Below are 24,532 nucleotides of genomic sequence, written 5' to 3'. Positions count from 1 at the left end.
CACACGGAAATCTGCAATGGATTCACCAAAGTCTACTGAGAATGAGTAAATGTCCAAACTGTAAATGAAAGCAAAGTCGTATTTTCAAGAGTCAGTTGAGAATTCGCCCAAGACAAGAGATTCTGTTGGCCTGGCAATCTAACACAGATTTCCTCCTCAGGGGTTTGCATACCTGTCAAAATTACATGTTCAAAACTTCTTGCATTGGCCGGGAATCGAACCCGGCCTCCCGCGTGGCAGCGAGAATTCTACCACTGAACAACCAATGCCTTGGAAGGGTGAGTTAACCCCAAAGGCGGAAAAATCGTATCATAAAGCTTTTTTTCCAAGAATATTTTCACTTGTGGGCTCAGCACATTGTTCACCCATAAAAAAAAGCAGTCCTTTCTCCCCGTCGGGGAATTGAACCCCGGTCTCCCGCGTGACAGGCGGGGATACTCACCACTATACTAACGAGGAGCAGGTGGGTCATACCTTTGAAAAAACGTGGAGCATTGGTTACAAACCCTAAGTTTGGCGTGTGGGCCTTAAACACTTCTAACATAAATATCTGTAGAGACTGAATGGTTGGAGCTAGGAACTACTACGCCCCTCTATGGAAAGCTGAGACTCTCACAGACACGTACATGTAATCGATTTTGCTCTATACCGCTCACAGGCCACACACATACTAGTAGAAGGTGAGGCGTTTGTGGGAAATCCAGGACATTGTCACAAATCCCAACCTCAAGACTGTTGTCAATGACAAGTGGTTACTCTTTTCCACCTCACACACTGGAAATCTGCAATGGATTCACCAAAGTCTACTGAGATGGTAAAGGTCCAAACTGTAAATGAAAGCAAAGTCGTATTTTTCAAGAGTCAGTTGAGAAATTCGCCCAAGACCAGAGATTTCTGTTGGCCTGGCAATCTAACACAGATTTCCTCCTCAGGGGTTTGCATACTTGTCAAAATTACATGTTCAAAACTTCTTGCATTGGCCGGGAATCGAACCCGGGCTCCCGCGTGGCAGGCGAGAATTCTACCACTGAACAACCAATGCCTTGGAAGGGTGAGTTAACCCCAAGGCTGGAAATCGTATCATAAAGCTTTTTTTCCAAGAATATTTTCCACTTGTGGGCTCAGCTACATGTTCACCCTAAAAAAAAAAGAGTCCTTTCTCCCCGTCGGGAATTGAACCCCGTCTCCCGCGTGACAGGCGGGGTACTCACCACTATACTAACGAGGAGCAGGTGGGTCATACCTTGAAAAAACGTGGAGCATTGGTACTAACCCTAAGTTTGGCGTGTTGGGCTTAAACTTCTTAACATACAATATCTGTAGAGACTGAATGGTTGGAGCTAGGAAACTACTACGACCCCTCTATGGAAAGCTTGAGACTCTCACAGGACACGTACATGTAATCGATTTTGCTCTATACCGCTCACAGGCCACACAATACTAGTTAGAAGGTGAGGCGTTTGTGGGAAATCCAGGACATTGTCACAAATCCCAACCTCAAGACTGTTGTCAATGACAAGTTGGTTACTTTTCCACCTCACACACTGGGAATCTGCAATGGATTCACCAAAGTCTACTGAGAATGAGTAAATGTCCAAACTGTAAATGAAGCAAAGTCGTATTTTTCAAGAGTCAGTTGAGAATTCGCCCAAGACCAGAGATTTCTGTTGGCCTGGCAATCTAACACAGATTCCTCCTCAGGGTTTTGCATACTTGTCAAATTACATGTTCAAAACTTCTGCATTGGCCGGGAATCGAACCCGGGCCTCCCGCGTGGCAGGCGAGAATTCTACCACTGAACAACCAATGCCTTGGAAGGGTGAGTTACCCCAAAGGCTGGAAATCGTATCATAAAGCTTTTTTTCCAAGAATATTTTCCACTTGTGGGCTCAGCTACATTGTTCACCCTAAAAAAAAAAGCAGTCCTTTCTCCCGTCGGGGATTGAACCCCGGTCTCCCGCGTGACAGCGGGGATACTCACCACTATACTAACGAGGAGCAGGTGGGTCATACCTTTGAAAAAACGTGGAGCATTGGTACTAACCCTAAGTTGGCGTGTTGGGCTTAAACACTTCTAACATAAATATCTGTAGAGACTGAATGGTTGGAGCTAGGAACTACTACGACCCTCTATGGAAAGCTTGACTCTCACAGACACGTACATGTAATCGATTTTGCTCTATACCGCTCACAGCCACACAATACTAGTTAGAGGTGAGCGTTTGTGGGAAATCCCAGGACATTGTCACAAATCCCAACCTCAAGACTGTTGTCAATGACAAGTTGGTTACTCTTTTCCACCTCACACACTGGAAATCTGCAATGGATTCACCAAAGTCTACTGAGAGATGAGTAATGTCCAAACTGTAACTGAAAGCAAAGTCGTATTTTTCAAGAGTCAGTGGAGAATTCGCCCACGACCAGAGATTTCTGTTGGCCTGGCAATTAACACAGATTTCCTCCTCAGGGGGTTTGCATACTTGTCAAAATTACATGTCAAAACTTCTTGCATGGCCGGGAATCGAACCCGGGCCTCCCGCGTGGCAGGCGAGAATTCTACCACTGAACACCAATGCCTTGGAAGGGTGAGTTAACCCCAAAGGCTGGAAATCGTATCATAAAGCTTTTTTTCCAAGAATATTTTCCACTGTTGGGCTCAGCTACATTGTTCACCCTAAAAAAAAAGCAGTCCTTTCTCCCCGTCGGGAATTGAACCCCGTCTCCCGCGTGACAGGCGGGGATACTCACCACTATACTAACGAGGAGCAGGTGGGTCATACCTTTGAAAAACGTGGAGCATTGGTAATAACCCTAAGTTTGGCGTGTTGGGCTTAAAACACTTCTAACATAAATATCTGTAGAGACTGAATGGTTGAGCTAGGACTACTACGACCCCTCTATGGAAAGCTGAGACTCTCACAGACACGTACATGTAATCGATTTTGCTCCTATACCGCTCACAGGCCACACAATACTAGTTAGAAGGTGAGGCGTTTGTGGGAAATCCCAGGACATTGTCACAAATCCCAACCTCAAGACTGTTGTCAATGACAAGTTGGTTACTCTTTTCCACCTCACACACTGGAAATCTGCAATGGATTCACCAAAGTCTACTGAGAATGAGTAAATGTCCAAACTGTAAATGAAAGCAAAGTCGTATTTTTCAAGAGTCAGTTGAGAATTCGCCCAAGACCAGAGATTTCTGTTGGCCTGGCAATCTAACACAGATTTCCTCCTCAGGGGTTTGCATACTTGTCAAAATTACATGTTCAAAACTTCTTGCATTGGCCGGGAATCGAACCCGGGCCTCCCGCGTGGCAGGCGAGGAATTCTACCACTGAACAACCAATGCCTTGGAAGGGTGAGCTAACCCCAAAGGCTGGAAATCGTATCATAAAGCTTTTTTTCCAAGAATATTTTCCACTTGTGGGCTCAGCTACATTGTTCACCCTAAAAAAAAAAGCAGTCCTTTCTCCCCGTCGGGGAATTGAACCCCGGTCTCCCGCGTGACAGGCGGGGATACTCACCACTATACTAATGAGGAGCAGGTGGGTCATACCTTTGAAAAAACGTGGAGCATTGGTACTAACCCTAAGTTTGGCGTGTTTGGGCTTAAACACTTCTAACATAAATATCTGTCGAGACTGAATGGTTGGAGCTAGGAACTACTACGACCCCTCTATGGAAAGCTGAGACTCTCACAGACACGTACTGTAATCGATTTTGCTCTATACCGCTCACAGGCCACACAATACTAGTTAGAAGGTGAGGCGTTTGTGGGAAATCCCAGGACATGTCACAAATCCCAACCTCAAGACTGTTGTCAATGACAAGTTGGTTACTCTTTTCCACCTCACACACTGGAAATCTGCAATGGATTCACCAAAGTCTACTGAGAATGAGTAAATGTCCAAACTGTAAATGAAAGCAAAGTCGTATTTTTCAAGAGTCAGTTGAGAATTCGCCCAAGACCAGAGATTTCTGTTGGCCTGGCAATCTAACACAGATTTCTCCTCCTCAGGGGTTTGCATACTTGTCAAAATTACATGTTCAAAACTTCTTGCATTGGCCGGGATCGAACCCGGGCCTCCCGCGTGGCAGGCGAGAATTCTATCCACTGAACAACCAATGCCTTGGAAGGGTGAGTTAACCCCAAAGGCTGGAAATCGTATCATAAAGCTTTTTTTCCAAGAATATTTTCCACTTGTGGGCTCAGCTACATTGTTCACCCTAAAAAAAAAAGCAGTCCTTTCTCCCCGTCGGGGAATTGAACCCCGGTCTCCCGCGTGACAGGCGGGGATACTCACCACTATACTAACGAGGAGCAGGTGGGTCATACCTTTGAAAAAACGTGGAGCATTGGGTACTAACCCTAAGTTTGGCGTGTTGGGCTTAAACACTTCTAACATAAATATCTTGTAGAGACTGAATGGTTGGAGCTAGGAACTACTACGACCCCTCTATGGAAAGCTGAGACTCTCACAGACACGTACATGTAATCGATTTTGCTCTATATACCGCTCACAGGCCACACAATACTAGTTAGAAGGTGAGGCGTTTGGTGGGAAATCCCAGGACATTGTCACAAATCCCAACCTCAAGACTGTTGTCAATGACAAGTTGGTGTACTCTTTTCCACCTCACACACTGGAAATCTGCAATGGATTCACCAAAGTCTACTGAGAATGAGTAAATGTCCAAACTGTAAAATGAAAGCAAAGTCGTATTTTTCAAGAGTCAGTTGAGAATTCGCCCAAGACCAGAGATTTCTGTTGGCCTGGCAATCTAACACAGATTTCCTCCTCAGGGGTTTGCATACTTGTCAAAATTACATGTTCAAAACTTCTTGCATTGGCCGGGAATCGAACCCGGGCCTCCCGCGTGGCAGGCGAGAATTCTACCACTGAACAACCAATGCCTTGGAAGGGTGAGTTAACCCAAAGGCTGGAAATCGTATCATAAAGCTTTTTTTCCAAGAATATTTTCCACTTGTGGGCTCAGCTACATTGTTCACCCTAAAAAAAAAGCAGTCCTTTCTCCCCGTCGGGGAATTGAACCCCGGTCTCCCGCGTGACAGGCGGGGATACTCACCACTATACTAACGAGGAGCAGGTGGGTCATACCTTTGAAAAAACGTGGAGCATTGGTACTAACCCTAAGTTTGGCGTGTTGGGCTTAAACACTTCTAACATAAATATCTGTAGAGACTGAATGGTTGGAGCTAGGAACTACTACGACCCCTCTATGGAAAGCTGAGACTCTCACAGACACGTACATGTAATCGATTTTGCTCTATACCGCTCACAGGCCACACAATACTAGTTAGAAGGTGAGGCGTTTGTGGGAAATCCCAGGACATTGTCACAAATCCCAACCTCAAGACTGTTGTCAATGACAAGTTGGTTACTCTTTTCCACCTCACACACTGGAAATCTGCAATGGATTCACCAAAGTCTACTGAGAATGAGTAAATGTCCAAACTGTAAATGAAAGCAAAGTCGTATTTTTCAAGAGTCAGTTGAGAATTCGCCCAAGACCAGAGATTTCTGTTGGCCTGGCAATCTAACACAGATTTCCTCCTCAGGGGTTTGCATACTTGTCAAAATTACATGTTCAAAACTTCTTGCATTGGCCGGGAATCGAACCCGGGCCTCCCGCGTGGCAGGCGAGAATTCTACCACTGAACAACCAATGCCTTGGAAGGGTGAGTTAACCCCAAAGGCTGGAAATCGTATCATAAAGCTTTTTTTCCAAGAATATTTTCCACTTGTGGGCTCAGCTACATTGTTCACCCTAAAAAAAAAAGCAGTCCTTTCTCCCCGTCGGGGAATTGAACCCCGGTCTCCCGCGTGACAGGCGGGGATACTCACCACTATACTAACGAGGAGCAGGTGGGTCATACCTTTGAAAAAACGTGGAGCATTGGTACTACCCTAAGTTTGGCGTGTTGGGCTTAAACACTTCTAACATAAATATCTGTAGAGACTGAATGGTTGGAGCTAGGAACTACTACGACCCCTCTATGGAAAGGCTGAGACTCTCACAGACACGTACATGTAATCGATTTTGCTCTATACCGCTCACAGGCCACACAATACTAGTTAGAAGGTGAGGCGTTTGTGGGAAATCCCAGGACATTGTCACAAATCCCAACCTCAAGACTGTTGTCAATGACAAGTTGGTTACTCTTTTCCACCTCACACACTGGAAATCTGCAATGGATTCACCAAAGTCTACTGAGAATGAGTAAATGTCCAAACTGTAAATGAAAGCAAAGTCGTATTTTTCAAGAGTCAGTTGAGAATTCGCCCAAGACCAGAGATTTCTGTTGGCCTGGCAATCTAACACAGATTTCCTCCTCAGGGGTTTGCATACTTGTCAAAATTACATGTTCAAAACTTCTTGCATTGGCCGGGAATCGAACCCGGGCCTCCCGCGTGGCAGGCGAGAATTCTACCACTGAACAACCAATGCCTTGGAAGGGTGAGCTAACCCCAAAGGCTGGAAATCGTATCATAAAGCTTTTTTCCAAGAATATTTTCCACTTGTGGGCTCAGCTACAATGTTCACCCTAAAAAAAAAAGCAGTCCTTTCTCCCCGTCGGGGAATTGAACCCCGGTCTCCCGCGTGACAGGCGGGGATACTCACCACTATACTAACGAGGAGCAGGTGGGTCATACCTTTGAAAAAACGTGGAGCATTGGTACTAACCCTAAGTTTGGCGTGTTGGGCTTAAACACTTCTAACATAAATATCTGTAGAGACTGAATGGTTGGAGCTAGGAACTACTACGACCCCTCTATGGAAAGCTGAGACTCTCACAGACACGTACATGTAATCGATTTTGCTCTATACCGCTCACAGGCCACACAATACTAGTTAGAAGGTGAGGCGTTTGTGGGAAATCCCAGGACATTGTCACAAATCCCAACCTCAAGACTGTTGTCAATGACAAGTTGGTTACTCTTTTCCACCTCACACACTGGAAATCTGCAATGGATTCACCAAAGTCTACTGAGAATGAGTAAATGTCCAAACTGTAAATGAAAGCAAAGTCGTATTTTTCAAGAGTCAGTTGAGAATTCGCCCAAGACCAGAGATTTCTGTTGGCCTGGCAATCTAACACAGATTTCCTCCTCAGGGGTTTGCATACTTGTCAAAATTACATGTTCAAAACTTCTTGCATTGGCCGGGAATCGAACCCGGGCCTCCCGCGTGGCAGGCGAGAATTCTACCACTGAACAACCAATGCCTTGGAAGGGTGAGTTAACCCCAAAGGCTAGAAATCGTATCATAAAGCTTTTTTTCCAAGAATATTTTCCACTTGTGGGCTCAGCTACATTGTTCACCCTAAAAAAAAAAGCAGTCCTTTCTCCCCGTCGGGGAATTGAACCCCGGTCTCCCGCGTGACAGGCGGGGATACTCACCACTATACTAACGAGGAGCAGGTGGGTCATACCTTTGAAAAAACGTGGAGCATTGGTACTAACCCTAAGTTTGGCGTGTTGGGCTTAAACACTTCTAACATAAATATCTGTAGAGACTGAATGGTTGGAGCTAGGAACTACTACGACCCCTCTATGGAAAGCTGAGACTCTCACAGACACGTACATGTAATCGATTTTGCTCTATACCGCTCACAGGCCACACAATACTAGTTAGAAGGTGAGGCGTTTGTGGGAAATCCCAGGACATTGTCACAAATCCCAACCTCAAGACTGTTGTCAATGACAAGTTGGTTACTCTTTTCCACCTCACACACTGGAAATCTGCAATGGATTCACCAAAGTCTACTGAGAATGAGTAAATGTCCAAACTGTAAATGAAAGCAAAGTCGTATTTTTCAAGAGTCAGTTGAGAATTCGCCCAAGACCAGAGATTTCTGTTGGCCTGGCAATCTAACACAGATTTCCTCCTCAGGGGTTTGCATACTTGTCAAAATTACATGTTCAAAACTTCTTGCATTGGCCGGGAATCGAACCCGGGCCTCCCGCGTGGCAGGCGAGAATTCTACCACTGAACAACCAATGCCTTGGAAGGGTGAGTTAACCCCAAAGGCTGGAAATCGTATCATAAAGCTTTTTTTCCAAGAATATTTTCCACTTGTGGGCTCAGCTACATTGTTCACCCTAAAAAAAAAAGCAGTCCTTTCTCCCCGTCGGGGAATTGAACCCCGGTCTCCCGCGTGACAGGCGGGGATACTCACCACTATACTAACGAGGAGCAGGTGGGTCATACCTTTGAAAAAACGTGGAGCATTGGTACTAACCCTAAGTTTGGCGTGTTGGGCTTAAACACTTCTAACATAAATATCTGTAGAGACTGAATGGTTGGAGCTAGGAACTACTACGACCCCTCTATGGAAAGCTGAGACTCTCACAGACACGTACATGTAATCGATTTTGCTCTATACCGCTCACAGGCCACACAATACTAGTTAGAAGGTGAGGCGTTTGTGGGAAATCCCAGGACATTGTCACAAATCCCAACCTCAAGACTGTTGTCAATGACAAGTTGGTTACTCTTTTCCACCTCACACACTGGAAATCTGCAATGGATTCACCAAAGTCTACTGAGAATGAGTAAATGTCCAAACTGTAAATGAAAGCAAAGTCGTATTTTTCAAGAGTCAGTTGAGAATTCGCCCAAGACCAGAGATTTCTGTTGGCCTGGCAATCTAACACAGATTTCCTCCTCAGGGGTTTGCATACTTGTCAAAATTACATGTTCAAAACTTCTTGCATTGGCCGGGAATCGAACCCGGGCCTCCCGCGTGGCAGGCGAGAATTCTACCACTGAACAACCAATGCCTTGGAAGGGTGAGTTAACCCCAAAGGCTGGAAATCGTATCATAAAGCTTTTTTCCAAGAATATTTTCCACTTGTGGGCTCAGCTACATTGTTCACCCTAAAAAAAAAAGCAGTCCTTTCTCCCCGTCGGGGAATTGAACCCCGGTCTCCCGCGTGACAGGCGGGGATACTCACCACTATACTAACGAGGAGCAGGTGGGTCATACCTTTGAAAAAACGTGGAGCATTGGTACTAACCCTAAGTTTGGCGTGTTGGGCTTAAACACTTCTAACATAAATATCTGTAGAGACTGAATGGTTGGAGCTAGGAACTACTACGACCCCTCTATGGAAAGCTGAGACTCTCACAGACACGTACATGTAATCGATTTTGCTCTATACCGCTCACAGGCCACACAATACTAGTTAGAAGGTGAGGCGTTTGTGGGAAATCCCAGGACATTGTCACAAATCCCAACCTCAAGACTGTTGTCAATGACAAGTTGGTTACTCTTTTCCACCTCACACACTGGAAATCTGCAATGGATTCACCAAAGTCTACTGAGAATGAGTAAATGTCCAAACTGTAAATGAAAGCAAAGTCGTATTTTTCAAGAGTCAGTTGAGAATTCGCCCAAGACCAGAGATTTCTGTTGGCCTGGCAATCTAACACAGATTTCCTCCTCAGGGGTTTGCATACTTGTCAAAATTACATGTTCAAAACTTCTTGCATTGGCCGGGAATCGAACCCGGGCCTCCCGCGTGGCAGGCGAGAATTCTACCACTGAACAACCAATGCCTTGGAAGGGTGAGTTAACCCCAAAGGCTAGAAATCGTATCATAAAGCTTTTTTTCCAAGAATATTTTCCACTTGTGGGCTCAGCTACATTGTTCACCCTAAAAAAAAAAGCAGTCCTTTCTCCCCGTCGGGGAATTGAACCCCGGTCTCCCGCGTGACAGGCGGGGATACTCACCACTATACTAACGAGGAGCAGGTGGGTCATACCTTTGAAAAAACGTGGAGCATTGGTACTAACCCTAAGTTTGGCGTGTTGGGCTTAAACACTTCTAACATAAATATCTGTAGAGACTGAATGGTTGGAGCTAGGAACTACTACGACCCCTCTATGGAAAGCTGAGACTCTCACAGACACGTACATGTAATCGATTTTGCTCTATACCGCTCACAGGCCACACAATACTAGTTAGAAGGTGAGGCGTTTGTGGGAAATCCCAGGACATTGTCACAAATCCCAACCTCAAGACTGTTGTCAATGACAAGTTGGTTACTCTTTTCCACCTCACACACTGGAAATCTGCAATGGATTCACCAAAGTCTACTGAGAATGAGTAAATGTCCAAACTGTAAATGAAAGCAAAGTCGTATTTTTCAAGAGTCAGTTGAGAATTCGCCCAAGACCAGAGATTTCTGTTGGCCTGGCAATCTAACACAGATTTCCTCCTCAGGGGTTTGCATACTTGTCAAAATTACATGTTCAAAACTTCTTGCATTGGCCGGGAATCGAACCCGGGCCTCCCGCGTGGCAGGCGAGAATTCTACCACTGAACAACCAATGCCTTGGAAGGGTGAGTTAACCCCAAAGGCTGGAAATCGTATCATAAAGCTTTTTTTCCAAGAATATTTTCCACTTGTGGGCTCAGCTACATTGTTCACCCTAAAAAAAAAAGCAGTCCTTTCTCCCCGTCGGGGAATTGAACCCCGGTCTCCCGCGTGACAGGCGGGGATACTCACCACTATACTAACGAGGAGCAGGTGGGTCATACCTTTGAAAAAACGTGGAGCATTGGTACTAACCCTAAGTTTGGCGTGTTGGGCTTAAACACTTCTAACATAAATATCTGTAGAGACTGAATGGTTGGAGCTAGGAACTACTACGACCCCTCTATGGAAAGCTGAGACTCTCACAGACACGTACATGTAATCGATTTTGCTCTATACCGCTCACAGGCCACACAATACTAGTTAGAAGGTGAGGCGTTTGTGGGAAATCCCAGGACATTGTCACAAATCCCAACCTCAAGACTGTTGTCAATGACAAGTTGGTTACTCTTTTCCACCTCACACACTGGAAATCTGCAATGGATTCACCAAAGTCTACTGAGAATGAGTAAATGTCCAAACTGTAAATGAAAGCAAAGTCGTATTTTTCAAGAGTCAGTTGAGAATTCGCCCAAGACCAGAGATTTCTGTTGGCCTGGCAATCTAACACAGATTTCCTCCTCAGGGGTTTGCATACTTGTCAAAATTACATGTTCAAAACTTCTTGCATTGGCCGGGAATCGAACCCGGGCCTCCCGCGTGGCAGGCGAGAATTCTACCACTGAACAACCAATGCCTTGGAAGGGTGAGTTAACCCCAAAGGCTGGAAATCGTATCATAAAGCTTTTTTTCCAAGAATATTTTCCACTTGTGGGCTCAGCTACATTGTTCACCCTAAAAAAAAAAGCAGTCCTTTCTCCCCGTCGGGGAATTGAACCCCGGTCTCCCGCGTGACAGGCGGGGATACTCACCACTATACTAACGAGGAGCAGGTGGGTCATACCTTTGAAAAAACGTGGAGCATTGGTACTAACCCTAAGTTTGGCGTGTTGGGCTTAAACACTTCTAACATAAATATCTGTAGAGACTGAATGGTTGGAGCTAGGAACTACTACGACCCCTCTATGGAAAGCTGAGACTCTCACAGACACGTACATGTAATCGATTTTGCTCTATACCGCTCACAGGCCACACAATACTAGTTAGAAGGTGAGGCGTTTGTGGGAAATCCCAGGACATTGTCACAAATCCCAACCTCAAGACTGTTGTCAATGACAAGTTGGTTACTCTTTTCCACCTCACACACTGGAAATCTGCAATGGATTCACCAAAGTCTACTGAGAATGAGTAAATGTCCAAACTGTAAATGAAAGCAAAGTCGTATTTTTCAAGAGTCAGTTGAGAATTCGCCCAAGACCAGAGATTTCTGTTGGCCTGGCAATCTAACACAGATTTCCTCCTCAGGGGTTTGCATACTTGTCAAAATTACATGTTCAAAACTTCTTGCATTGGCCGGGAATCGAACCCGGGCCTCCCGCGTGGCAGGCGAGAATTCTACCACTGAACAACCAATGCCTTGGAAGGGTGAGTTAACCCCAAAGGCTGGAAATCGTATCATAAAGCTTTTTTTCCAAGAATATTTTCCACTTGTGGGCTCAGCTACATTGTTCACCCTAAAAAAAAAGCAGTCCTTTCTCCCCGTCGGGGAATTGAACCCCGGTCTCCCGCGTGACAGGCGGGGATACTCACCACTATACTAACGAGGAGCAGGTGGGTCATACCTTTGAAAAAACGTGGAGCATTGGTACTAACCCTAAGTTTGGCGTGTTGGGCTTAAACACTTCTAACATAAATATCTGTAGAGACTGAATGGTTGGAGCTAGGAACTACTACGACCCCTCTATGGAAAGCTGAGACTCTCACAGACACGTACATGTAATCGATTTTGCTCTATACCGCTCACAGGCCACACAATACTAGTTAGAAGGTGAGGCGTTTGTGGGAAATCCCAGGACATTGTCACAAATCCCAACCTCAAGACTGTTGTCAATGACAAGTTGGTTACTCTTTTCCACCTCACACACTGGAAATCTGCAATGGATTCACCAAAGTCTACTGAGAATGAGTAAATGTCCAAACTGTAAATGAAAGCAAAGTCGTATTTTTCAAGAGTCAGTTGAGAATTCGCCCAAGACCAGAGATTTCTGTTGGCCTGGCAATCTAACACAGATTTCCTCCTCAGGGGTTTGCATACTTGTCAAAATTACATGTTCAAAACTTCTTGCATTGGCCGGGAATCGAACCCGGGCCTCCCGCGTGGCAGGCGAGAATTCTACCACTGAACAACCAATGCCTTGGAAGGGTGAGGTAACCCCAAAGGCTGGAAATCGTATCATAAAGCTTTTTTTCCAAGAATATTTTCCACTTGTGGGCTCAGCTACATTGTTCACCCTAAAAAAAAAAGCAGTCCTTTCTCCCCGTCGGGGAATTGAACCCCGGTCTCCCGCGTGACAGGCGGGGATACTCACCACTATACTAACGAGGAGCAGGTGGGTCATACCTTTGAAAAAACGTGGAGCATTGGTACTAACCCTAAGTTTGGCGTGTTGGGCTTAAACACTTCTAACATAAATATCTGTAGAGACTGAATGGTTGGAGCTAGGAACTACTACGACCCCTCTATGGAAAGCTGAGACTCTCACAGACACGTACATGTAATCGATTTTGCTCGTTACTAGTTAGAAGGTGAGGCGTTTGTGGGAAATCCCAGGACATTGTCACATATGCCAAACTCAAGACAGTTGTCACTGACAAGTTGGTTACTCTTTCCCATTTAATAACTAAAGCCTTGCAAAAAGGAATGAGTCCCATCTGGTCCGAGATCTACTGTCCTGCAGGTTCAGTCAAACTCTTCTTTAGCATATCTGATTCAGCAGCTACTTAGTAGAATCAGCTGTGTTAAATTAAGGTTGGACTGAAAACACTCAGGACTGTAGACCTCCAGGAAGAGGGTTGGCAGTCCTGGTTAAGAAGAATAATTCACACAGCCAGCACATTTTTCCCAAAGTTTATTGCGTCAAACATTTTACACTGCAGAGCTCTGGTCGAGATGGCAGAAATGTACCGTTAAACTGGTCCAACATTTTTAACAATTCATCTTCATCTACAGTGGCCAAGCTACAAAACAGCCTCTTTGGAAAAAAGTTACTTGGAAGAAAATAACCTAAATGAATTGCCAATCAGTCTTTATACACCTCTGTACATTGCATCTCAAACTATTTACATATTTTCACAAGGCAAAAAAGTTGAATTACAAAACATTTCTCCACAAATTCCCAGTAAAAGACCAAGGCGATGATGTTCCTTTTAGTGTGATATCACATATTGACAATAATTTAAACAATTCTAACTAACAGAATATCTACTAATTATGCACAAATAATAAAAGGTTTAAATGAAGCATGACAAAGCCTAAAAACTATGATAGGACATGTAACATGATATAGAAACCAGAGAAATGTGTTTTAAGTAGTAAGTACAATGTCGAATGTAATCTCAAACAGGACAACATTTCATGTGCAGTGCTGACATCCAAGTTGGGAAACTCAAAACATTATTACTTACAAAGCAGCCTACTTAGAGGAACAAAAATAAACTAAAAGCCATGGTACCAGAGTGTACTCTATTCAGAGTTTTCATATTTTTGATAAAATAAACATAACACATTGTTCTTTTGTGGTTCCATGTGCAGCCCTTATATATTTGCACTCCAATAGACATTTTGTTTTCCAGTGAGCCCCAATGTATTTATTTTACAGTATAGTAACAAAACATTTCAAAACAATAACTAAATGGCCCAGATTTAGTAAATTATAGGTAAAAGCATGGTAGCCCAAACCACTAATATTTCATCAAAAACAGTGTTTCATTAGTGCTTTCTTTAATGTTCAAAATATATTGTTTCGTATAACGCTCAGTTTTATAGCATAACCAAAACCTTACAACAAGCAAGAGGAAAGAATGACAGGTCATTCATTTTTAAGAACTCAGTGGTGTTTTTAGACCAACCCATAGAACACTAAAGGAAACTGAAAATACAAAGAAAATACATGCAAATGATATGCATGTTGGCCATTTATCTTGCTGTAAGCATTGAAGTGTTAATGAGAGGGCAGGATGGGAAGACAATAACAGAATATTGATGATTGATGCAAAAACAAGGAACATTGGTATTTTGCTTTGATAACATCTGTTAACCACTGATTTAATCAAATGCAAGTTTGTAATTGTAATACCATCAAACCCCACCTGATTGAAATCAGAATAACATATACGGTGTAGGGCCCAAATTGAACACAGAGCTTTAAAAGGGAAATGCTGTCATTTATTCTACAGCAAGACAGGGTCTACATCTCAGTCTTTAAACTCCATGAATAGGCCTAAACATACAATACTCATCTAGACATTGTCTGTGCCCCAAATGGGACCATATTCCCTATATTGTGCACTACTTGGTCAAAAATAGAGAATAGGCTGCAATTTGGGACACATCGTTATCTAGAGATAATGGGCAATAGAGTCAAAGGTCAGTAGTAGTTTCAAGAACTGCACTAAAAAGCAGCAATAATTTAGATGATTTTGAAAGCAAAACTTGTCAATGTATACCGTATGTACATCAGAGCTATGCAAATGATGTAAACACAACCACCTGTCAGTGCTTTCTCAGGCTGCCAGTCAAACAGTGCATCCTTTCCAACGGTCATGACTGTTAGTATAGTAAAGGGAAGAGTAGGACTTGACTTTCAGACTATCGTGCTCTCCAACTCCTCCCACATACATAGTCACTTGACTTCTGTTTTTGGGATTCACTGTGTTAATTATCCATGATGCTACTTTCAAAAAGTATTCAATTTGGGAAGACAGACTTAAGTCTCCTTTAAACATCTAAGGCACACTTTTTATCCAACTAAAATCAAAGCATACAGTGCATGCGTAAAGTATTTAGACCCCTTAACTTTTTCCACATTTTGTTAGGTCACAGCCTTATTTTAAAATTGATTAAATAAAAAAATGTTCCTCATCAATCTACACACTAACCCATAATGACAAAGCGAAAACAGGTCAACATTTTTGCAAATGAATTACAAATAAAAAAGAAACCTTATTTACATAAGTATTCAGACCCTTTGCTATGAAACTCAAATTGATCATCCTTGATGTTTCTACAACTTGGATTTAGAAAAGGAACACACCTGTCTATATAAGGTCCCACAGTTGAACGTGCATGTCAATTAAAAAACCAAGCCATGAGGTTGAAGGAATTGACTGTAGAGCTCCGAGACAGGATTGTGTAGAGGTACAGATCTGGGGAAGGGTGCCAGAAAATGTCTGCAGCATTGAAGGTTCCCAAGAACACAGTGGCCTCCATCATTCTTAAATGGAAAAAGTTTGGAACTGCCAAGATTCTTCCTAGAGCTGGCCGCTCAGCCAAACTGAGCAATCGGGGGAGAAGGGCCTTGGTCAGGGAGGTGGCCAAGAACCCGATGGCCACTCTTACAGAGCTTCAGAGATCCTCTTGCGGAGATGGAAAAACCTTTCAGAAGGACAACCATCTCTGTAGCACTCTACCAAATCAGGCCTTTATGGTAGAGTGGCCAGACAGCGTCCACTCCTCAGTAAAAGGCACATGAAGGCCCACTTGCAGTTTGCCAAAAGGCAATTAAAGACTCTCAGACAATGAGAAACAAGATTCTCTGGTCTGATGAAACCAAGATTGAACTCTTTGGCCTGAATATATCCCTCTAGTGGTGTGGGGGCTGTGCTTTGGCAAAGTGGGTGGGGTTATATCCTTCCTGTTTGGCCCTGTCCGGGGGTGTCCTCGGATGGGGCCACAGCGTCTCCTGACTCCTCCTGTCTCAGCCTCCAGTATTTATGCTGCAGTAGTTTGTGTCGGGGGGCTAGGGTCAGTTTGTTATATCTGGAGTACTTCTCCTGTCCTATTCGGTGTCCTGTGTGAATCTAAGTGTGCGTTCTCTAATTCTCTCCTTCTCTCTTTCTTTCTCTCTCTCGGAGGACCTGAGCCCTTGGACCATGCCCCAGGACTACCTGACATGATGACTCCTTGCTGTCCCCAGTCCACCTGGCCGTGCTGCTGCTCCAGTTTCAACTGTTCTGCCTTATTATTATTCGACTATGCTGGTCATTTATGAGCATTTGAACATCTTGGCCATGTTCTGTTATAATCTCCACCCGGCACAGCCAGAAGAGGACTGGCCACCCCACATAGCCTGGTTCCTCTCTAGGTTTCTTCCTAGGTTTTGGCCTTTCTAGGGAGTTTTTCCTAGCCACCGTGCTTCTACACCTGCATTGCTTGCTGTTTGGGGTTTTAAGCTGGGTTTCTGTACAGCACTTTGAGATATCAGCTGATGTACGAAGGGCTATATAAATACATTTGATTTGAATGCCAAGCATCACATCTGGAGGAAACCTGGCACCAGTTAAGCATGGTGGCAGCAGCAGCCTCATGCTGTGGGGATGTTTTTCAGCGACAAGGGACTGGGACACTAGTCAGGTGTGAGGGAAAGATGTATAGAGAGATCCTTGATGAAAACCTGCTGCAGAGCACTCAGGGACTTCAGACTGGGGTGAAGGTTCACCTTCCAACAGGACAACGACCCTAAGCAAACAGCCAAGACAATGCAGGAGTGGCTATGGGACAAGTCTCTGAATGTCCTTGAGTGGCCCAGCCAGAGCTGGTTCTTGAACCCAATCAAATATCTCTGGAGAGACCTGAAAATAGCTGTGCAGCGACACTCCCCATCCAACCTGACAGAGCTTGAGAGGATCTGCAGAGAAGAATGGGAGAAACTCCCCAAATACAGGTGTGCCAAGCTTGTAGCATCCTACCCAAGACTCGAGGCTGTAATCGCTGCCAAAGGTGTTTCAACAAAGTACTGAAAAAGGGTGTGCATACTTATGTAATTGTGATTTCATTTTTTTTATATTAATTTGAAAACATTGATATGAACTTGTTTTTGCTTTGCCATTATGGGGTATTTTGTGTAGTTTGATGAAGGGCAAAAAACAATATAATCCATTTTAGAATAAGGCTTTAACGTTACAAAATTTGGAAAAACTCAAGGGGCCTGAATAATTTCCGTATGCACTATATTTCTGTTATGACTGAATTAACATAGTGGACCCGTCCTGGCAGGTAAATTCAATCTCCTTTGAAGATAAGAGAGAGTAATAATAATAAACAAACATATTCACAGAAAGTGACCAGGGCCATCTTGTGGCATGTCAATTTTTCAGGGCAAAACCAATTTAGAAATACTTTATGGAGCGCAGAGATACTGGTTATATTCTGCAGGAGTTGACCAATACTATTATTACTATTATTATAGGATGGGATGGATGGATACCTGTAGTTCTATAGGCCTTTTCAGCTGGGTGAAGTAAATATTGGCCATGACACCGCTTTTGATCAAACAACATTTTACTGAAACAATATAAAAATAGTGATAATATAATAAGGCTAATAAATAAGCTTTTTATCATCACTGCTTTGCATTACCACAGGAGAAGGGTGGGAGTCAGTTCTTCAGCCAACCTTCCCACTGTCTAACCCCCAGGGGATACAGGGCCCAGAGGGGTGGTCAGGCCACAGTCAGTTGGCTGTGTGACAAATTTTTCAGAAAGGGAGAGTCTCATTCAACTCACTACAGGTCTAGCAGGCCCTGCTGCCTCCAGAGATCCAGAGGTGGATGTGATAGTTGTTTTGTTAATGGACCCATCCATGTGACCAACAGAGGACCCGGAAGTGTGTGGGACACAGGGTCTCTGAACATCAGTTTCATAGGTAGTTGGGAAAAATTTAATAAAAGTTGACTTTGTATCCATATGAACAACTTGTAGAGGAGGGACTTGGGATCCTGCTTTCGCCTGATGGCCTGTCAATAAATAAAGCCAAATAGGATGTCCCGGACAGGGTTATCCACGGCTGGGTACTGTAGGAGTACGGCAGGAGTAAGCAGGGCTGTGTAGTGCTGGGTGGGGTTGAGAAACAGTCACTGTGTCTCGCAGGTGTCCAGTCGGAGCCACTGCAGTCCCTGCCGTGTGTGACGCACCAGAGAGCTCATGGTGGAGGTCAGGCTCAACTGGCCCAGAGCTGAGTCCAGCTCAGACAACAAACCTAGAGAGACACAAAACAAAAGAGAAGAAAAGAGCCTGGATACGTTAATACCAACATTAGCAGGAAAGAAATTCTCACATGAAATAACTACAACCATCACCAGTATTTTTTCCCAGTCATCATGACCTCAAGTAATGATATATAGAACTACAGCTTATAAAGAATCTTTTCAGGTGTAATAATATCCTTGTGTAAGACTATTTAACCTTCCCCTCTGCTCCCCTTTACCACTGCCTCTGTGTGCCAGCTCGTCAGCCTGCTCCCAGATGTCGTGAGCACTCAGGAAGAGTGCTGTGATGTTGACGTAGGACGATGCCACCTGCTGGATGACCTGGGGAATGGCCACAGTGCTCACATTGCCCATCCCCACCCCACTGCTGTGATTGGAGCCTGGCCCAGAGCTGGCTGTGCTGGCAGGAGACGGCATGGGAGACATGGGGGATGGTGTGCCCGTGCTTCTGGGAAAGAGAGGGCAGGGTGGGGCATGAGTTACCTTTTATTTAACTAGGCAAGTCAGAACAAATTCTTATTTTCAATGACGGCCTAGGAACGGTGGGTTAACTGCCTTGTTCAGTGGCAAAACGACAGATTTTTACCTTGTCAGCTCAGGGATTCGATCTTGCAACTTTTCGATTACTAGTCCAATGCTCTAACCACTATGCTACCTCCCGCCCCGGATGGGACTGAGCACATAATACGATGACTTCCAACAGTATATATACACTTATTAATAAGTGGGTTGAATGAGATGTACAGTCGTGGACAAAAATATTGGCACCCTTGCACTTTTTTCAAATAATGCACCATTTCTTCCAGAAAGCTGTTGAAATTAAAATATATTTTGGTATCCACATATGTATGTCTTCGGTGTTCAGTTGAACAAAACAACCAGAGAATTATCTGAGGAGATCAGATACAAGATTGGAGCCAAGCATGGACAATCGAGGCTACAAGTTCATCTCCAGAGGCCTTGATGTTCCTGTTTCCACCGTAAGTAATGTAATCAAAAAGTTTAAGGCCCATGCCACTGTAGCCAACCTCACTGGACGTGGCCACAAGAGAAAACTTAATGGAAGATTGCAGCAAAGTATTGTTTGAATGTTGGAGAAAGCACCTCAGTCAACTGCCACAAAGATTCAAGCTGACATTCAGACAGTTTCAACTCGCACAATCCGTCACCAACTCAATGAAAAGGGGTTAGGAGTCCCAAGAGGACCCCACTGCTGAGAGGAAGACATAAGAAAGCCCGACTGCAATTTGCCAAAACACAGCTGAACATGCCAAAATCCTTCTGGGAGAATATCCTGTGGACAGATGAGACCAATTTACAGCTTTTTGGTAAAGCACACCATCTCTACAGAAAACAAAATTAAGCTTTCAAAGAAAAGAACACCTTCCCTACAGTCAAACATGGAGGTTGTGATGTTTTGGGGTTGCTTTGCTGCCTCTGGAACTGGGTGCCTTGAACGTGTGCATGGCATCATGAAATCAGGTGAATACAAAAAGGTATTTTGGAGTCCAATGTCAGACCCAGTGTCAGAAAAATGTGTCTCCGTTGAAGGTCATGGGTCTTCCAGTAGGACAATGGCCCCAAACACACTTCAAAAAGGACCCAGGAATGGTTCAAGACAAAACGCTGGACTGTTCTGAAGTGGCCAGCAAGTCCAAATCTAAATCCCATTGAAAACTTGTGGAGAGATCTGAAAACAGCAGTTAGGAGAAGGCACTCTTCTAATCTGGGAGAACTGGAGCAGTTTGCACAAGAGGACTGGGCCAAACTGCCAGTACAGAGGTGCAGGAAGCTCATTGATGGTTATAGGAAGCGCTTGATTGCAGTTATTTTGGCAAAGGAGAAATGCTCACTAACAGGGATGTAAACAAATTTGTGCACAATTTCTGGGATCTTTTATTTAAGTTCATGAAACATGGGACCAACACTTTAATATTTTTGAATTCTAGTCAATATAACTACTGCTGTACACACACACACACACACCTTTTCTATTCATTCACAAAATTCACAAAACTTTTTCCACATTTTATTGGGTTACAGTCTGAATTAAAAATGTATTAAATTGGGATTTTGTTTCACTGATCTATAGAAAATACCCATAATTATCTGAACGGTCCCTCAGTCGAGTACTGAATTTCAAGCACAGATTCAACCAAAAAGACCAATAACTCGCAAAGGTCTCCGATTGGCAGATGGGTAAAAATAAACAAAAGCATACAGTGAACATACTTTTGAGTATGGTAAAGTTATTAACTAGGTTTTGGACAGTGTATCATTACACCCAGTAACTACAAAGCTACAGGTGTCCGTCCTAACTCTTGCCAGAGTGGAAGGATTTCCCCATGAGGTCAATGGGGATTTTAAAACAGAGTTTGATGGCTGTGATAGTTTTCTCCTGAGGATGGATAAACATTGTAGTTACTCCACAATTTTCACCTAAATGACAGAGTGAAAAGAAGGAAGCATTTACAAATGACAAATATTCCAAAACATGCATCCTGTTTGCAACAAGACGCTAATAGTAATACTGCAAAAAAAAAATGCAGCAAAGAAAGTAACTTTTAATGTTTGGAGAAAATCCAACAACACTTGACTGAGTACCCCTCTTCATATTTTCAAGCATGATGGTGGCTGCATCATGTTATCGGTATGCTTGTCAACAGCAAGGACTGGGGAGTTTTTTAAGATAGAAAGAAACAGTGGAGCTAAGAACATGCAAAATCAGAGTAAAGACTGGCTCAGTCTGCTTTCCAACAGATACTAGGAGACAAATTCACCTTTCAGCAGGACAATAACCTAAAGCACAAGGCCAAATTTACACTGGAGTTGATTACCAAGAGGATATTGAACGCTCCTAAATGGCCTAGTTACAGTTTTGATTTAAATCTGCTTGAAACTATGGCAAGACTTAAAAATGGCTGTCTAGCAATGATCAACAACCAACTTGACAGACTGTTTAGAATTTAAAAAATAATAAATGGACAAATATTGCACAGTCCAGGTGTGCAAAGACCTTAATTTAAGAGACCTGTAAACACAGCCAGAGGCATTTTTAACATGCATTTACTCAGGTGGACTACTCTGTTGGAACTAGAAGCATAAGTATTTCGCTGCATAACATCTGCAAAATAATTTGATATCTTCAAAAAATAACAGGAATTTCACATTATTATGAAAAGGGTATACTAAAATATGAAAATACACATCATGTCTAAAAATCGATTTCTAGCATCTCTATATTCTTATGTCCTCCGGATTAGAGAAGAAAGTTGCTATTTTACACCCCACCCCCCCTCTAGCCTCCATTGATTTAGTCACCCTAATATTAGCCATCCTAAAGGGGTTCTGACTAAATGCTAAAGCAGGAGATAGGACACACAAAGGGAAAAGGCTGAGCAGAGGACAACCACTAGGTAAAATACTTACTTTGAGACACATTGGGAGGGGGCTGCAGACTTGGAGGAGCTCTGAAAAAGATCATTTAAGATCCAATTCAGTCAAACTCATTTGCTATTTAACCATGTCTCAACACACATTGACAATTTAATATTCATTTGAATTTACACACCAACATACGTTTTGATTACTCAATAGTAATCCAAGTACTCAACTAGTTGTGTGCTCAGAACGTCACTGCCATTTATTTTCCAGTGAATGTGTGTACACTACACACACAAAGACATGCAGAAACAAAGGACCAACATGTGATCCTTGAAGCCTACCTTGAAATGATCCGTGAGGGTCCTTGAATACTTAAGTGCCGTTTCTCTTTTGTAGCGAAACATGGCCATCTGTAGAAGGGACTGGCACCTCATACTGACAGACAATAACGAAAAGGTTACATTCTCATAATCCTCTGCAGGAATACTTCATTTCACTGACTTGAGGTAAAAATGGATCCAAAGTGCCACTACTTGACATTTATGTTACATTTAACAGAACTATAGTGAACTATTGTGTGGTGTAGCAGGGTATATATTACATATAGTAGGGTCCAGGTATCTAGTTACCATAATATTGTAAAATCCTTGTCTGTAACAGGGGCAGAGGGGTCCATAGAACCCTTCAGTTTCAGTATGAACCTGAAAGAGTAGAGGTGGCATTTAAAAAAGCTAGAAAAAGCACAGGAAACAAAGCAAAGGTGAGTTCACAAAAAAAAAGGAACTCATCATGAGGGGTCACAGTGGCTCATTGCCTCATCCATACCCACACATGTAATCAGAGTCGGCCATAGCCTTTGAGGCCCTGAGCCTCATGAAGCTGGATGAGAGAATGCCAAGAGTGTGCAAAGCAGTCATCAAGGCAAAAGGTGGATATTTTGAAGAATCTCAAATATAAAATATATTTTGATTTGTTTAACACTTTTTTGGTTACTACATGATTCCATATGTGTCATTTCAATAGTTTTGATGTCTTCATTATTATTCTACAATGTACAATAAAGTACAAATAATGAAAAACCCTGGAATGAGTAGGTGTCCAAACTTTTGACAGGTACTGTATGTAAATTAGATTTCTGTATTTCATTTTTGATACGTCCGTGAAATTCTTAATTGAATAAAACAAACTTTTGAATGTAGTTTTTATGACGTGCACCCCAATAAAATACATACCATATTACTGAGACATACCATATTTTCACACAGGTTCCACGTGTGTAGCTGGTAGGCACTACAGTCAGAGGCTCCTATGTGTAGCAATTTGAAGTGGTAGACCTCTAATTTCATGCAAAATGGAATTACAGTTCTGTAATTAAGTTAGCTAAATGAGAAGGAGTAGGCTAGCAGGAGCAACCGACAGGTTTAATCTGAATGGAGTTGTAGAAAAGGACGGGGAGTGTAGCAAAATGGCCTCAACTAGTCTAGCTAGCTGACATCTGGCCAGCTTCTCTTCTTTAAATAAATTTGATGCAGTAAAGACAGCCACTGCCAGATGGGATAATAGACAAACTTGTAAATGCCATAGGTTATCTAACTAGCACGAGATCGTGGCATTTTTCCCCCCTCTCCCTCCTGTCTCACACACACACACGCACCCACCATCGGGCCGTGAACATCCTCTGAGGCGTGCAGGCTGCACAGCAAACAAGTTGTCCAAGTTTAAATAAAGGCACACAAAAAAACATGTTTTACAACTATCTGGATATCCCCCAAAAAATTCTTATTATTCAAACCTGAAAATATTTCAAATGCCCATACCCTACTCACTGCAGCTAAGGAGCTCTATCTAGTACATATTGTTTTGGGCTGCTTACCTTATCAGATCCAAGGTTTCAGCGAACATCGTATATGCCGACTTCGGGGTCTGGGGATCGGTTTCCATAGCGATGCCGCTCTCCACAAAGGACATGGCAGCATCGAGGTAGTTGAAAGCTTTGCCCACCTTATCAGACTGGAGAAAACAAAAAACGCACAGACCTTTGTTTAGAATCCTTTGAGATTGTCACAAGTGAAAGAAAAATACTGAATTGAAAGAGAATGAGAGTGTAAAAATAGGACTATTACCGTGGCATCTGCTTTGTGCTTGAGTTTTTTGGCTTCCTTCATATGATACTCCACTGGGTGCTGCCTGTGGGTGGCAGGAACAGAGGTATATAAATTCAGCAAAAAAAGAAACGTCCTCTCAGTCAACTGCGTTAATTTTCAGCAAACTTAATTTGTAAATATTTGTATGAACATAACAGATTCAACAACTGAGACAAACTGAACAAGTTCCACAAACATGTGACTAACAGAAATGGAATAACGTTTACTCCACTCTTCCATCAAGGAACATACAAGTTCCCGGACATTTTTGAGGGGAATGGCCCTAGCCCTCACTCCAATCCAACAGGTCCCAGATGTGCTCCATGGGTTTGAGATCCAGGCTCTTCGACTGGACATGGCAGAACACTGACATTCCTGTCTTGAAGGAAATCATGAACGGAATGAGCTGTATGGTTGGTGGCATTGTCATGCTGGAGGGTCATGTCAGGA

The 24,532-nt window shown here is 43.3% G+C and overlaps 1 protein-coding gene and 30 non-coding genes across 34 annotated transcripts in view; all 31 read right to left on the bottom strand.

The window, feature by feature from the left end:
* Positions 1-387: 387 nt before the first annotated feature.
* trnad-guc (transfer RNA aspartic acid (anticodon GUC)) lies at positions 388-459 on the bottom strand. The gene has a single exon. It is a non-coding gene; the product is annotated as a tRNA-Asp (tRNA).
* A 513-nt stretch (positions 460-972) lies between these two features.
* Positions 973-1,042, bottom strand: trnag-gcc (transfer RNA glycine (anticodon GCC)). Its single transcript has one exon. It is a non-coding gene; the product is annotated as a tRNA-Gly (tRNA).
* Positions 1,043-1,739: 697 nt separating this feature from the next.
* trnag-gcc (transfer RNA glycine (anticodon GCC)) lies at positions 1,740-1,810 on the bottom strand. Its single transcript has one exon. It is a non-coding gene; the product is annotated as a tRNA-Gly (tRNA).
* A 697-nt stretch (positions 1,811-2,507) lies between these two features.
* Positions 2,508-2,576, bottom strand: trnag-gcc (transfer RNA glycine (anticodon GCC)). The gene has a single exon. It is a non-coding gene; the product is annotated as a tRNA-Gly (tRNA).
* A 704-nt stretch (positions 2,577-3,280) lies between these two features.
* On the bottom strand, positions 3,281-3,352 carry trnag-gcc (transfer RNA glycine (anticodon GCC)). The gene has a single exon. It is a non-coding gene; the product is annotated as a tRNA-Gly (tRNA).
* A 120-nt stretch (positions 3,353-3,472) lies between these two features.
* Positions 3,473-3,544, bottom strand: trnad-guc (transfer RNA aspartic acid (anticodon GUC)). The gene has a single exon. It is a non-coding gene; the product is annotated as a tRNA-Asp (tRNA).
* A 517-nt stretch (positions 3,545-4,061) lies between these two features.
* On the bottom strand, positions 4,062-4,132 carry trnag-gcc (transfer RNA glycine (anticodon GCC)). The gene has a single exon. It is a non-coding gene; the product is annotated as a tRNA-Gly (tRNA).
* A 120-nt stretch (positions 4,133-4,252) lies between these two features.
* On the bottom strand, positions 4,253-4,324 carry trnad-guc (transfer RNA aspartic acid (anticodon GUC)). The gene has a single exon. It is a non-coding gene; the product is annotated as a tRNA-Asp (tRNA).
* Positions 4,325-4,847: 523 nt separating this feature from the next.
* On the bottom strand, positions 4,848-4,918 carry trnag-gcc (transfer RNA glycine (anticodon GCC)). Its single transcript has one exon. It is a non-coding gene; the product is annotated as a tRNA-Gly (tRNA).
* Positions 4,919-5,036: 118 nt separating this feature from the next.
* On the bottom strand, positions 5,037-5,108 carry trnad-guc (transfer RNA aspartic acid (anticodon GUC)). The gene has a single exon. It is a non-coding gene; the product is annotated as a tRNA-Asp (tRNA).
* A 516-nt stretch (positions 5,109-5,624) lies between these two features.
* Positions 5,625-5,695, bottom strand: trnag-gcc (transfer RNA glycine (anticodon GCC)). The gene has a single exon. It is a non-coding gene; the product is annotated as a tRNA-Gly (tRNA).
* Positions 5,696-5,815: 120 nt separating this feature from the next.
* Positions 5,816-5,887, bottom strand: trnad-guc (transfer RNA aspartic acid (anticodon GUC)). Its single transcript has one exon. It is a non-coding gene; the product is annotated as a tRNA-Asp (tRNA).
* Positions 5,888-6,403: 516 nt separating this feature from the next.
* trnag-gcc (transfer RNA glycine (anticodon GCC)) lies at positions 6,404-6,474 on the bottom strand. The gene has a single exon. It is a non-coding gene; the product is annotated as a tRNA-Gly (tRNA).
* A 119-nt stretch (positions 6,475-6,593) lies between these two features.
* trnad-guc (transfer RNA aspartic acid (anticodon GUC)) lies at positions 6,594-6,665 on the bottom strand. Its single transcript has one exon. It is a non-coding gene; the product is annotated as a tRNA-Asp (tRNA).
* A 516-nt stretch (positions 6,666-7,181) lies between these two features.
* trnag-gcc (transfer RNA glycine (anticodon GCC)) lies at positions 7,182-7,252 on the bottom strand. Its single transcript has one exon. It is a non-coding gene; the product is annotated as a tRNA-Gly (tRNA).
* A 120-nt stretch (positions 7,253-7,372) lies between these two features.
* trnad-guc (transfer RNA aspartic acid (anticodon GUC)) lies at positions 7,373-7,444 on the bottom strand. Its single transcript has one exon. It is a non-coding gene; the product is annotated as a tRNA-Asp (tRNA).
* A 516-nt stretch (positions 7,445-7,960) lies between these two features.
* On the bottom strand, positions 7,961-8,031 carry trnag-gcc (transfer RNA glycine (anticodon GCC)). The gene has a single exon. It is a non-coding gene; the product is annotated as a tRNA-Gly (tRNA).
* A 120-nt stretch (positions 8,032-8,151) lies between these two features.
* On the bottom strand, positions 8,152-8,223 carry trnad-guc (transfer RNA aspartic acid (anticodon GUC)). The gene has a single exon. It is a non-coding gene; the product is annotated as a tRNA-Asp (tRNA).
* A 516-nt stretch (positions 8,224-8,739) lies between these two features.
* Positions 8,740-8,810, bottom strand: trnag-gcc (transfer RNA glycine (anticodon GCC)). The gene has a single exon. It is a non-coding gene; the product is annotated as a tRNA-Gly (tRNA).
* Positions 8,811-8,929: 119 nt separating this feature from the next.
* trnad-guc (transfer RNA aspartic acid (anticodon GUC)) lies at positions 8,930-9,001 on the bottom strand. The gene has a single exon. It is a non-coding gene; the product is annotated as a tRNA-Asp (tRNA).
* A 516-nt stretch (positions 9,002-9,517) lies between these two features.
* On the bottom strand, positions 9,518-9,588 carry trnag-gcc (transfer RNA glycine (anticodon GCC)). The gene has a single exon. It is a non-coding gene; the product is annotated as a tRNA-Gly (tRNA).
* A 120-nt stretch (positions 9,589-9,708) lies between these two features.
* On the bottom strand, positions 9,709-9,780 carry trnad-guc (transfer RNA aspartic acid (anticodon GUC)). Its single transcript has one exon. It is a non-coding gene; the product is annotated as a tRNA-Asp (tRNA).
* A 516-nt stretch (positions 9,781-10,296) lies between these two features.
* Positions 10,297-10,367, bottom strand: trnag-gcc (transfer RNA glycine (anticodon GCC)). The gene has a single exon. It is a non-coding gene; the product is annotated as a tRNA-Gly (tRNA).
* Positions 10,368-10,487: 120 nt separating this feature from the next.
* On the bottom strand, positions 10,488-10,559 carry trnad-guc (transfer RNA aspartic acid (anticodon GUC)). The gene has a single exon. It is a non-coding gene; the product is annotated as a tRNA-Asp (tRNA).
* A 516-nt stretch (positions 10,560-11,075) lies between these two features.
* On the bottom strand, positions 11,076-11,146 carry trnag-gcc (transfer RNA glycine (anticodon GCC)). The gene has a single exon. It is a non-coding gene; the product is annotated as a tRNA-Gly (tRNA).
* Positions 11,147-11,266: 120 nt separating this feature from the next.
* trnad-guc (transfer RNA aspartic acid (anticodon GUC)) lies at positions 11,267-11,338 on the bottom strand. The gene has a single exon. It is a non-coding gene; the product is annotated as a tRNA-Asp (tRNA).
* A 516-nt stretch (positions 11,339-11,854) lies between these two features.
* Positions 11,855-11,925, bottom strand: trnag-gcc (transfer RNA glycine (anticodon GCC)). Its single transcript has one exon. It is a non-coding gene; the product is annotated as a tRNA-Gly (tRNA).
* Positions 11,926-12,044: 119 nt separating this feature from the next.
* Positions 12,045-12,116, bottom strand: trnad-guc (transfer RNA aspartic acid (anticodon GUC)). The gene has a single exon. It is a non-coding gene; the product is annotated as a tRNA-Asp (tRNA).
* Positions 12,117-12,632: 516 nt separating this feature from the next.
* trnag-gcc (transfer RNA glycine (anticodon GCC)) lies at positions 12,633-12,703 on the bottom strand. The gene has a single exon. It is a non-coding gene; the product is annotated as a tRNA-Gly (tRNA).
* A 120-nt stretch (positions 12,704-12,823) lies between these two features.
* Positions 12,824-12,895, bottom strand: trnad-guc (transfer RNA aspartic acid (anticodon GUC)). Its single transcript has one exon. It is a non-coding gene; the product is annotated as a tRNA-Asp (tRNA).
* Positions 12,896-17,256: 4,361 nt separating this feature from the next.
* Positions 17,257-24,532, bottom strand: part of LOC109877937 (AF4/FMR2 family member 1-like) — a 71,962-nt gene continuing 64,686 nt past the window's right edge. For 3 of the 4 annotated variants that reach the window (XM_031802758.1, XM_020470170.2, XM_031802756.1), the window contains 7 exons: positions 24,062-24,125; positions 23,812-23,948; positions 22,568-22,639; positions 22,280-22,373; positions 21,984-22,024; positions 18,773-19,002; positions 17,257-18,544 (listed from right to left, as the gene is read on the bottom strand). In XM_031802758.1, coding sequence (XP_031658618.1) covers positions 18,420-18,544; positions 18,773-19,002; positions 21,984-22,024; positions 22,280-22,373; positions 22,568-22,639; positions 23,812-23,948; positions 24,062-24,125 — 763 coding nt within the window. In that variant the 3' untranslated portion in view covers positions 17,257-18,419. The remainder of the gene's footprint in view (positions 18,545-18,772; positions 19,003-21,983; positions 22,025-22,279; positions 22,374-22,567; positions 22,640-23,811; positions 23,949-24,061; positions 24,126-24,532) is intronic. The other variant, XM_031802757.1, reaches the window with a different exon arrangement.

Source organism: Oncorhynchus kisutch, linkage group LG23, assembly GCF_002021735.2.
Source record: "Oncorhynchus kisutch isolate 150728-3 linkage group LG23, Okis_V2, whole genome shotgun sequence".
NCBI classification, from domain to species: Eukaryota; Metazoa; Chordata; class Actinopteri; order Salmoniformes; family Salmonidae; genus Oncorhynchus; species Oncorhynchus kisutch.
This window is presented reverse-complemented; position numbering and strand designations above follow the sequence as displayed.